The 12,898-nt window shown below is 41.5% G+C and overlaps 1 protein-coding gene across 1 annotated transcript; it reads right to left on the bottom strand.

Moving 5' to 3' along the window:
- Positions 1–594: 594 nt before the first annotated feature.
- On the bottom strand, positions 595–11,740 carry LOC138259895 (transmembrane protein 272-like). Its single transcript, XM_069207852.1, has 6 exons — positions 11,695–11,740; positions 10,062–10,197; positions 9,651–9,696; positions 8,106–8,168; positions 3,726–3,905; positions 595–2,499 (listed from the first exon to the last, which is right to left on the bottom strand). Exons 2-6 carry the CDS (start codon positions 10,092–10,094, stop codon positions 2,279–2,281), a joined length of 543 nt encoding a protein of 180 aa, XP_069063953.1. The 5' UTR covers positions 10,095–10,197; positions 11,695–11,740; the 3' UTR covers positions 595–2,278.
- Positions 11,741–12,898: the final 1,158 nt, after the last annotated feature.

Raw genomic sequence — 12,898 nt, 5'->3', positions numbered from 1 at the left:
AAATATTATAGCATTTAGGGCCTGATTACAACTTTGGAGGAGGGTGTTAATCTGTCCCAAATGTGACGGATATCCTGCCCACCGTATTACGAGTTATATATGATATAATGGACTCGTAATACGGCGGTTGGTATATCCGTCACATTGGGGACGGATTTACACCCTCCTCCAAAGTTGTAATCAGGCCCTTAATGTTTTGACCTTATATTTCGTAGAATTGTCAACAGTGGAACCGGAAGACGTGGACACAGGCGCTATGGTTCGGAGACATCGACAAGTGCGCTTTAGCAGAGAGATGGACGTGGCTACCTGAGCAGGGCCAGTCAACAATGGGAAGATACCCTCAGCTGAAAGATGTTGAAGAAGACTGCAAATCCCGAGCCCACTACAGTGAAGGCCAATGGTTGCAAGACCAAACTCTCCAATGTGGCTTCAACCCTAGTGAAACTCAAAAAGAGCAGACAAGAGCTCTCATACAGTAAGTTTAGGGTCTTTCTGTGAAGATGGTGGATGATGTGCAGTGTAAGTGCTGTGTAGAAATATATTACACGTATAGCATCACGATAGCCAAAACAGATCACAGACTACCATAAATCCAGTCAAAGTGATTTATTAAGGATATTTAAATATGATTTTGACAATACTGAAGCGTTACAAATCACACATCAATATGGAAAACAGGTAAACTAGTCACAGTGTTAAATCTAAAAATAGAGAGAGACAAAGGAAAAGAATAATAATAATAGGTAATAATCATAATAATAATACTAGGATCCGTAAGAAATAAATAAGAGTTGTCATCTCTCTATCTCTATAGAATTTCATCTTGATACCCGTCTCCAAATTTGTAAAATATACTCAGATAGTTAGAAACTGTTTTGTTGTAGGCTTGGCATATAATACTTAATTTACCCATTAAACAGTTGCATTGCTTAAGGAAAGACATTGACATTTGTTTCTTCATTGGAGTCAAAGGGTTCTCTACAATTCGTCTACAGCATACAGGTACTACTTTTTCTGCCCATTACATCTTTTGAGTTCTGGAAAGGCACACTTTTGTGTTTCTTCAGTGTGAATGTTTGAATATGTCTGACTGCTGGATGCTAGTAAAACATTTTTGTGATAGGTAATGTGTTCTGCAGTGCCCTCGATGAAGTGCCCTGTGGTATAGTTTAAGCTTCTAAATGATAAAATCATTATTTCAACTCCTAAATGCAGACATGAAATAATGTGTGTTCATTTCGAAGAAGAACCTTCCATTTTTGGAATTAGTGCATTTGTAACACAATCTTGTTAAGACTTTTGAAAACAGATTTATGGGTTATGAATCATATCACCTTCTTGTAAAGACAATGATAACGTTAGTGACCTCAAGAGTTCTGACACCAGTTTGGTCATAAATTAGGTGCCACATATTGCTCTTAATTAGCCCACGTCAATTTGGAACTCATTTAATGTTGAGACATAGGTTTCCGTGATGGCCCCGGACCACAAGCAATGATGTTACCAAGTAGTAAACACTGTCACTTGCTAGCCAGCTGCCACCCTATTTTTCACAGTTGTCTGAACACAGAAAATAAAACGTGACCACTGGAATTAGGAGCTGATGAGCATTCAGCCATCATACCTTCAGTAATGTGTCATTTACTCTTTCTGAAAGAGACAGTCTGGGCTTTAATCATCAGCGAACTAAGTGCCTGATTTAGAGTCTGGCGAGTGGCTACTCCACCACAAACATGCCAGATATCCTGTCCTACATTATAAAGAAGGAAAGCTGATGTTCTGTTGCTGAGCATTATGTCTACATTTTAATCTCAAAAGCATGCATGCTGCATGCGGCAGCTGACATTCTCTTCATTAAATAAAATAAATAAATAAAATAATAGCTGTGCCTTCTTTCTCCGAAGAATTTTTTTAAATAATTCTGTTGACAGAGCCTACAGTTTAAGATTGTCATCAAGCAAGATATCCCTTTACTGTATGCAATGTTTCAACGTGGTACTTGACTGTGTTTGGTGCAGAACTAGATTCATGTCTCTGGCCATAAGGAAAACCAACATGTGCCATCTTTACTTACAAAGTTGTCCAGTAATAATCAACTTATTGCCTTATATTTTGGTGAGTAGAATCGCTATACCAAGAAATTGTCCATTCAGGAAGGATAACGTCATGCTATGGGTATGCCTCCATTGTCCAAATAGTCATGTCTTTCTTCTGTCAATGGCTTTTAGTGCTTCTCTTTTCAGCTGTCATGGAGGCTGGTCCATGTCCAGCCTCCTTAGTATTTAGTTAGGAAGGAACAGCAGCCGCAGGAAGAGCAGCGGGAACAAGAGGAGCAAGAAGAACAGGAAGAACACATGGTGAAAAGTTTGATAATAATCATTGGGAGAGAGAGGCCCAGGATGATCCACTGGATGATGAGGATGGAGAATGTAAATAGGTAGACGACTCTGTTGCAAGGAGAAAAGTCGGGGTAAAGGGGGAAGGTCCAAACACTACCTGTGGGAGCAAAAGGGAGAGAGGAAAAACAGTTACGAAGATGGACATGAATTCAGTTGTGCTTTGAGGTTGGCCAACTTCAGGTTCTGCTCTACCAGCATTTTAGGTTCATCCAATGCCCCTTCATGCCATTGCTTCACTCAAAATTAACCACACAGGGAATCTTCGGGCAGTGCTAACCATAAGAGAGAGGGCCTTGATGCTGGGCTTCATCTGCCCCGTAGGTTACCAGCCAATTTATTATTTATTCAATTTTAGTCTGTAAGTGATGTGGGAAGAAGCACACCTAACTCAACATTGATACATACTACTTGTAAATGGCATGAGGCTTCACAGAAAACACAGCTTTGTTTTAACATGTGCTGATAAAATTCAACATCTCATGAATATCAATTGACAGGAGATCCATCTCATCTCTAGGAATGGCGGAAAGGGTAAAATGGAGTAAGAAGTAAACCTTATCATTTTGTTTCATCCTACTTTGTTGAACTTATAGTAATGGGTAGAGGCAAAATTTATTTAGAAACCTTGTTAGGGGGAGCTTCCTAACTCACAGTCCTAGAAGTTAGCACTGTGCGAAATCATCATGTCAAGAGTGTCCGACCTTCATGAAACGATTTGCTCAGTGTCCTTAACAAGCTGGGAAACCCCACTCCATTGAGTGAGAGACACACACTGTATATTGAGTTATTTATTTTTGCAGTTTAATATAGCATGCACCAGGTCCAAGGTGGCATCAGAGCGTTTTACATGAGAACCAGGCATAGTAACTGAGAGCTAGACGTTACACTTTTTTAGAAGGAGGTGTATAGAGTGGGATAAGAAGGTTAAGAGATTTGCCCGGAATCAAAGAATGTTGAGATGAGCCTAGGTGGCCGGTCTAGCCATTAGACCACATCTCCAGTCTGAAGACACAATGGATGTACATTTTTAATGTTCACATTCTATCATCCTATAAAGGAATTGATAGAAATTCTGGCAAAGATTCCCCACCTCTGTCACGGTGTGTGCTGCAATGCTGGGGGCAGCCATTTTGATAGCGAAACCTCTGCCGCTATGGTAGAATTTGAACCATAAGTGTGACGAGTACCCTAATATGCTGCACAAGTGCGTAGATATTCCACTAGCAAACCTCTAAACTAGCCCCTTAACATTCAATCCAGGTTATAGAAAAAGTTAAAAGTTTACTTTCATAACACTTATTCATATAAAAGACAATTCTTTACCTGTGATCAGCCAAGCAAACCAGAAGAGGCTCAGCAGTGTCAGCAAAGATAAGACGAATTTGTTGGGCCTGAATGCAGAAACCATGGACAGGATGGAAATAAGGATCACGGTGACTCCATTGACGATGAGATAAATTGGGATGTAGGGTTGATTCACACAGCTATTCAAATACACAGAACCTGTGATTGTAAAAAAAAGCACACTGCTGTAACATACTTGTAAAGCTCCTCGTGTGGAGGACTGGCACAAACGGAAGTTAAGACCGTTAGATTTGTAATGGAGCCCTGCAATACACTTTGATCTACTAAGGCAACAAGATATAGACTCTATGCCTTTCTAAGGTCGTCTTAGAAAATGCATTAGCTGTCTGCAAGAGCTCGTGTAATCATCGGAAAAAATGAAAAAATCAGTATTGAAAAAAGGCCTTTGGCTTCATCCCTGTGTTAATCTTGTTTACATGCATTTGACTGGGCAGCAATTGTGGTATTCTGCTTAAGTTGTTCAACTGCGGTCAACGAACAGTGACATTTCCATGCACTGCAATGGAGTGCATTGTTTAATTTACTGCAGTGCGAGGACAATATAAGCATCCATGCCCATTAAAACCAGTGCTGGTGTTTACTGAAAACAATCTGTTATGTCGCCTAGGCCAGCAGCAGCTGTGGGAGTCTGAGTTGCAAGATAATCAAGGCCTTGAACAGATATGCTAATAACCTACAGAGCCATTTTCTAGAACGACAGACCCGTGTTTCTGGTGCAAAAGCTTCAATTGGAAATGCTACATTTAAATATGAATAATTACTTGTAATGTTTTACTCTCACATGTGCAAGGTTTCCTTTCTGCCTAGGCAAGGAGACTAATTTCAAGGGGAAAGTCCCGCCGTTTCTCAATGGAGGGTGGGGCACTGTAAATGTTAGAGTACGAGGATTTCTAAGCTGCGGGTACTACTTCAATAGGGTCCGCTGCCCTTTGGTTAGTTTTGTGCTATACAAATACCTGTTGGGAGAGTGTCCTCCAGTGGGGGAGAAGTAGCTACTTTTTTTAAGTGGGTACGTGCATTTTAATCCTTCCATACTAAGCACCTAGTACTTGCTCACCCCACAACACAAAGTCAGACATACCTGTAACCTCAGTCAACTATCACAGGAGAGGGGTCCCCTTTTTATACAGACCACAACGTACACTCGCTAGCCACTACGTGTTTGTCAAGGCTACTATAAAGTACAGTTTTGGCTTTTTGTGAAATATTTAAACCTGTTCAAACCCCCTGGCAGTGTTAAGGCCTTCAAAATGAGTGGTATGTTGAATTCTGGCATGAGTTTATCTCTTGTTACCAAACAGAGAGGAACTGTGAGTTTTGTGGCTAACACAGCACACGTACAATGTCCCACGGATAGATTTAGGCAGATCAAACATACCAAAATGTACTGAGGGAAAAAGACAAAAACACGTTTGTTCGCTGGTTTATGTTTACAACACTGCTCCCACCGCACTAACAATAATTGATAATAGCAATACATCAAAAAGGGACATAGTTTTGAATATCTTCCTTTACCCAAACAAATCGTTCTATATTTAATTCTGGTATTTAGAGTGAGAGATATATTATGGGGTGTAAATATTGGCCCTGAACATAGATAGCATCACTAAATGATTTCCATTTCCATCGCCTTCCCAGAAATCCCTGGAAAGTGTAGATGGGAACACATGAGTTCAGAGATAGAAACGAAAAAAAGATGACTGGTGATGAAGCATGCACGCACCTGCATGCATAAATGTGCAGCTTTCATCAAAGGGTTTGCATGTGTTAGCACATTAAACCCAGACCTATTGGCTTTACCAGTGCTTGCTAGAGGATGCGAACAGGCTGACCCGTCGGTCCCCTTCTATATTTTATTTCACTCAACAGCATTCTGCAATTTTTAGTTCTAGGGTTTCTTTTCAAAATTCCTAGGATGTAGGCCCAAAGCATTTACCACAAATACATCAACGGGACAACCCTGTGTCTGCTGCCCTCGAGCACTGGGCTCTCCAGCTCGGCTGTGGGCTGTCTTTCTTGAACTAGACGTTTAAACCACTGTCTCATTTGGCTTTTTCACTTCATCTCTTTCTGTTGCCGACTTTTGCAATCTGTCAGTGACTGCCTGTAAGTGTGTTGGTCTCACCGTGTACATCACATTGTCTGAAACTATCTTGCACTTTCTGTGCACAATAGTCTCTCTGTGTTCTGTGCCTCTAGCAGACCCACGGGGTTTTGTTAACGTTTCTTTTATTATAATACTTATTAATGTCCTTACGAAGCCGGGAGGGGGAAGTGGGTGGAGTAGAGTGCCTCTTCAAGGAGAGGGACGCGTTCCAGAGCATCCTGAAGCCACCCATAGGAGTCATACCGTATTCCACACATCATCAACGCATATATACCCAATGTGTCACCGGCAGTGTATAATTATCGTGATTATTGTGCCACTGTGACACTGATATTTGGGATACTGCGTAGACTCTGAAATGATACAGATGTCCTGCGTGCCAATTGGCGACAGGCAGCAGTAATAATTTCCTAATCACCCAGAGGTGTCCCAAAACCTGTTCTTCATATTTTCTTGGAAACTCGCCCCGGTGGTTGTTTAACATAAACAGTTCCCAGATTATGCAAAATGGCCACACGCTATAGTGAGGGAGGATTCCTTGCCACACTGTCATTCGCCGTGCCTTCCTATCTAGGGCAAAAAAACAATATTCAGCACGCTAGCGTGGTATGTAGAAACCGCGATGAAACTTCCAGTAATTCCAGGGCACAGAGGAGTGGGCAGAGTGGGCCAGTGAACCGCAGCAGGAGCGAAAGAGCCATAAACATTGGCCCGAGGCAGCCATCTCCATTATCTTTAACAAAGAGAAGAACTCTGACCCGCGTGCATTTTCAGCCTGGGCGATGTAGACCTACCCTTGCTGCGCCTGTTTTTCAGCCTACTGACCCAGTGCATTTTGGAACCTGTAGTGCTGCCCTTGAGAATGGAAACGCAGGACTACGGGTACAGATATACTCTGGCAAACTAGGCATTGGCACGAGAGAGCTGAACTTCTGGCCCCCAGGAGGGTTGCTTTAGCAGTATCCCATTATCAAGAGTCTTTTGAGTTGTGTGACTAGGACGTCCACATTACACACAGACACATTTTTGTACTGTGATATGAGGTCTGTATAAAAAAATATCCAGGGTCAGATACATTTTAACACCAGGGCAAGGAGGGCCAGGGCCCCAGCCTTTCAGAGGGCCCTTGATAGACCTAGCTCTGCTCATGTCTGATGACCTTGAATAATTCCTAACGATTTTTTTAAAAATACAGTTTTTCTTTAATTTATTTTTAATGAGGGTAATATATTGAAATCTGCTACAGACATTTAGCAGAGAAATGTTTGTTTTTCAACACCAGGCAACACCCATAAAAAGTTTCTTTTAGATCAAAGTCCCTCACATATGAGAAAAGGCAGGTGGGCATAAAGATTATTAGTAAAAATATTAGTGAGCTGGGGCTCAATTATAATATTGAAAACACGCCACTGTCCCTGAATACTAAATGTAAACACATTTAGGGGCAGATTTAGGATTCCTTTGCACCATATATTGCAACATTAGCATCATTTTTTTATGCTAATGAGGCGATATCTCAAAAACGCAGCGCCATCTTTAACAGTGGCGCAATGTATGCATTACGCCACTCTGTAACCCTTTACGCCACATTATGCATATGCCATGCATTATGTATGCAAAGGGGGCATTCCCCTGTTAGGGGGACTGCAAAAATTGTGTAGTGAAATCTAAGAGAACCTTTTGGCGCTAACCCTGAACAGTACATCAACAATGTCAAAAAATGTTGACGCTATTGCCCCCTACTCTGCGCCATGGTGCGCCGCATTTTAAATATGGTGCACACATGAAGGTGGAAGAGTGCTCTAAGGGGCACAAGAAAAGTGGCACTGCACTGTGTGCAGCACCACTTTTCGTAAATCTGCCCCTTAGAATTTGGATGAGTATGCCTGTGCACTGTCATGAACCTTGCCGAAAAGGGCATGAAAAGCTGAAAATGGATTCATAAATTCAAACCTGTTCCAAACAGGGGCCCTCAAAATCCATAAAATATACCTGGCCAAAGTATAAATCTAACACGATATAGGTAGATCAAGGGTCATGAAGCCATTATATTACAAAGTCTGCCAGGTTGCTTTAAACTTTGAAAACAAAAACAAATGTTTCCTTAACTGAATAAAAAACACGAAAGTTCAACCCCGTAGTATGTCCCAAATCCTGGGGTCAGAAGGGAAAGCCTGAGACTTAGATTAGGAATCAACCAAAGTCAAGAGCGTGCGGTTGTCTTTTCTTACCTATGACGATTTCAGCAATGGCCAGCGCTATCCAAACCAGCGAAATGAGGGACATCAGAATCTCTGTAACACAAAAATATAAATTAAAAAAATGTACAAAGACAGAATGAGCTCCCCATAACAGACCACCCTTTTAGAGTCTAGCTACAGCTGTGGCAGTGTGTTCAAACTACTTGTGTGATCAATTCAGGGCATTCTGTCAATGCTTACATGGTGGCGTTGACACTGCATAGTGACTCAGGTACTAGTTCCATCTTGTACACACAGCCAGTGCAGATCTGTCAGCAACTGAAGCAGCTTCGCCAGGCCCGGCTTTAGCACTGGTGGCACCCCATGCGACAAACTTTTTGGGCATCCCAATGACCTACTCCTTAGATTCCCTCACTACCACCTGCAAAAGTGCCCCACATCTCTCCATAGCCCCTCTGTCACATACATTTAATTTGTTTTAAAGCACAGATAAAGTCTGGCATTATTAACCCACCCTGCTAGCCACATAAAATACAGATCTGTTCTTTGCAACAGGCATATTAACCCTCCTTACTACTTCATGGTGAGTCAAAACTGCCACGAGACAAAACTCCCATCTCTCTCTCTCTAGCAGGAACATTAATCACATTGGCATTTTTATTGCTGCCTGAAAGCTCAGTCCACAATGAACTCTTCAGCAAGTGTTTTAAAATTGAAAGTTATTGCTCAACACAGCGTCCCCCAACCCCCTTGAGGTCAGTGCACCCCTCCAGGTCAGTGCCCAGTCGCACCCCACTAAAACCATAAAACCAGCCGTGAGCTGCGCCGTGCTGTTGCAAAATTAGATTTCAGAAGACATCACAAGTCTGATAGGGGCATATTTATTAAGTTTTTGCGTCACACATGTGCAACACAACTACTAAGTTAGATTTATCAAGCCACACAAGGCCATCCTGCATGGCCCTGCGTGGCTTGATAAATCTAGAGTAGCGCAACACTCTGCAAATTGCTGTGTTGCGTTACTCCATCCCGGGAGGCGTTCCATGGATGAAGAATGGGTGTTCCCACACATTCTCCCATGAATTCTGGTGCATTCCCAGATTTACCATTAGTGATAGACCTGGGAATGCGCCAAAATGCTACGCCTCCCCCGGTGAGGTGTAACGAGGAGAAATATCTTTATTTGTCCTCACTTTTTCCTCTTTCTTTGTGTAATGCTTTTTGCAGAGCACACAAAAAGAGGAAAATGCCTCAGAGAATTGTTTTTGTTCAAGAAGGTGCCCCTTCCCATACAAAAACAATCCTGTCTGTAATGCAGGCACCCTTGCACCACGATGCAAGGGGGCCAGTGTTGGCACTAGGCAGCCAAAAGGGCGTCAGCACAAGGAAAGGAAAATAATGCACAATAATATGTTAAATCCAGCACATCCCTGCCCTTTCACGCAGCGCAGTAAGGAGACTTGCCGCACAAAATATTGAAAAAAAAGTGTCCCTTAGTTTCCGGTGCTGTCAGCCTTGTCCTTCTGATTTAACATCGTGAAAAACCCTGTCAAAGGAATATGAGAAAATACTTACTCATACATTTGGAGGCGCAGCACATCATCTGACTGACCGACTGCTCCTAAATAAAACAGACAGTAATTCAACATGGATGTGGTAGATTTTGGCTGTAGTTAGATAGTTGTGGAACCCCTCCACCCAAGAAATACATTTTCCGGACATTTCTAGGCAGTCCTATGTCTGTGACTTTAAGAATTTAAAAATAAAACATTTGAAGAACATTAGAGAACATCTTTGACTAGTCCCTTATTTTCCCAAAAACAAATACGTGTAGAGAGTGGCCTTCTAGGCGGAACAACTTTACACTTTCCCCTTTTACATGGAGCAACACACATAAAACGTTTCTGGTATTTTCTGGTATTTTCTTAAATTTCTTAGCATATCGTTTTTTTTTTCCAAAACATAATCTGTAGGGATTGTACATACCTGGCAATCTTGCTGCGTTCTGTCTTGAGTCATGGTTCTCTTCTTTTGATCTCACTAACTTATTTTAAGGTGTTCGATGCAGCTCAGGAGAGACTTCTTTGTGTAGAGATTGCCAGGTATTTTTCAAGAAGTTGATCTGTGTGAAAATTCCAAGCAAATTGGTAAATCAAGCTCGCACACATTCTAAATTCTCAGAGACAAAACATGAAGGAGATGTAATCGGGCTATTTTTGAAGTGGTGGGATAGTTCATCGATACACAGTGCGCTCTGGAAATAATGAACAATCTTGAGGTTTCCACTATTGATGAAGCTACTAGTTCCCAAAACCAGTGGGACGCCACAATGAATACCAAGGACTGAAAAACATTGTGCTAATTTATTTTAGCACCCATGGTAACAAAACGGTTGATCTTCCTTTAAGGTCTCCATTTTCATTTTGTGTTGTTTTCCCAGGCCAACATTTTTTCTTTAATCCCTGCCTCCCCCTCTTTCTCTCATCTGCTCACTGACCATTTTTCTTCTAGGTTCCCCTACACTTTTTCTCTTTTATCCGTCCTTTAATTCTTCCCCTTCCTGTTCGTGGAGGTGGCCCGTTGATGAAGAGACTGGTATTTTGCCATCATGTCGCACTTTGAATAGCTGCCAAGCTTCCCATGCGTATAGGTAATGAGCTGCTCCTTGTTTTATAATGGAATACATAAGACTACAATTCCCAGAATTCAAAGCAAAAACTTGGACTAAAGTAGCTAGTTACGCTTGGACCTGAGAAACATGGTGAGGCCACACTTGTAACTGTTTTCGTGCTGTGAATCTTCAGCTACTGCTCTAAGCCTCTGTCATTTCCCACATCCTTGGAATTTCATTGAGCACCAAAAACATGTTAGAAGGTGTCCTTTCTGGTTCTCTTTCAGTTTTTCACTTTTTTCACCCATCTTTAGCTCCTCTCTCTGCTAAAGCTCCTATGCAAATTACTTTTTCCTTCTTTTCCTTTTCCCTGAGTTGATTCATGTTTTCCTTCTGCTAATGCAACTCAAGGTTTAACAATAATGGACTCGTTAAGATCGTGCAAGAGAACAAACTGGAGAAGCTACACTTACAGACTTTCTCTTAACATAACAATTAGTACAAAAAACAAGATTATTTTGGAGGATGCTATGCATATTCTTTCCCTAACCAGAAACCATAGCGTGTACGTCTCACTTTACAATAAGACATTTAAACACAAGAAAATATAGTAGATGGCCCCTGGGGATTACACTGTCAATAAACACAGGGCTCTAAACACAAAATACTGACTTCATACCTCATAGTAGCCTCCCTGGCTTACCAAAATGATGCAGACATTTAGCCCTCAACCAGCCAATTATGCATCATTGGGTCTTTAATTTGCAGTGATTCTAAGCCCATTGAAATCCCACCATCAAGCTACATTTTGCACTAAGCTTCAGCCAGCAAGTACCCATAAGTTAAGGGTATCATCCAATTGAAGAAATCGTTTTGCCATCGATAAAAGACAGATTGGTCTCTCTCCAGCAAAGGATAGCCGATTTCAGCTAACTTTCAAAATGATTCTCACCTACAGATAAAGATAGTTTCCTTCTCCAATGAAGATTGTGATCCAGTCGTACATACCTTTTCACGGTCCGCCTGATGTTTCGAGGAGATGCTTGCTCCTGGTAAATTGTTAGTCGTTGTCCTTAGAAAGCATTTATATAGCACGGCTCCCAGATCTGGGAACAATGGGTTGGAAGCACACGCCCACACAAGGAAGAATACCAAGCTTCAATTACCGGCTCCAGAGCATGTGAGCCAATTGTTTACAGGTGACGAAGGTAACACTCATGTGTAGAGTATGAGAAACCAGTAGGCCAAATTCCAAGATTAATTAAAGTAAGCAAAAAAAATTTGCAGGCCTGAGCGAATCTGAGGTCTTACAGATACTTCAGAAAACAATGCACGGGATGTGCACGGGATTCCTTCTTGGAGTTGACAAACAAGTTTAGCAGCCTTATTTTATGTTAAAAAATGTCATGAAAGGTACTGAGAAAAACAAAGATTAAAGTGATGTTATAGTAAGGTGCTGACATGAGATAAAAAACTAATGTTTAAAAACAAAAAAAATGAAATTCCCCTGATATGTGTCTACATTTGAATGAAATGTCTTTATTCCTGATTCTCCTGAGTGCGCGTGACTCTACACTGTTATAGAGTGTGGGGATATTTGCAAGTAGGGTACTGTGTCTCGCACCACGTGACACCCCACAGCAACACAGCGAAAAAGGGGACTGATTGACTGATTGGGGCTCTTATTATATATATATATATATATATAATTAACTGAAAAACAAAGGTTACAGGGACATTATAGTTAGGTTGATGTTTTACTCACACAAAACTCAGCAGTTATAGTTATACTTATAATTATACTTATGTTAAGAAATTATAATTCTTTGGTTAAGTATAACCATAAGTTGAAGTATAACTCCCCAAATACATTTATCCAAACGCTGCGCACAGACTTTGTCCGTGCATGGCGGGGGAATGGTGTGTGAGTGGGTGACGTTTCTTTTTCCCATTGGGCTTCGGATCCATGGATCCATTGCGGATTTACACTGGGGGTGGCGCTATGAGCTGCAGTGGATCTGCGCATCCATGGATCTGCCCAAAAAATAAGGGCAATTATTTGTTCATGAAGGGTCCCTCAGAGACCCCTGCATGTGTCCTATTAGGTCATGATATGTCTAACCTAACCCCTTAAGTGTGTTGTTATTTACGCTTTCTCTCTGGGGGCCTAGCCAAAAAAGAAAAGAGCAGCCTCAACTTTCTTTTCAGGTTG

Source organism: Pleurodeles waltl, chromosome 9, assembly GCF_031143425.1.
Source record: "Pleurodeles waltl isolate 20211129_DDA chromosome 9, aPleWal1.hap1.20221129, whole genome shotgun sequence".
In the NCBI taxonomy this organism is placed as follows: domain Eukaryota; kingdom Metazoa; phylum Chordata; class Amphibia; order Caudata; family Salamandridae; genus Pleurodeles; species Pleurodeles waltl.
Note: the sequence above shows the minus strand (reverse complement) of the source record. Positions and strands in the feature narration are given on the sequence as shown.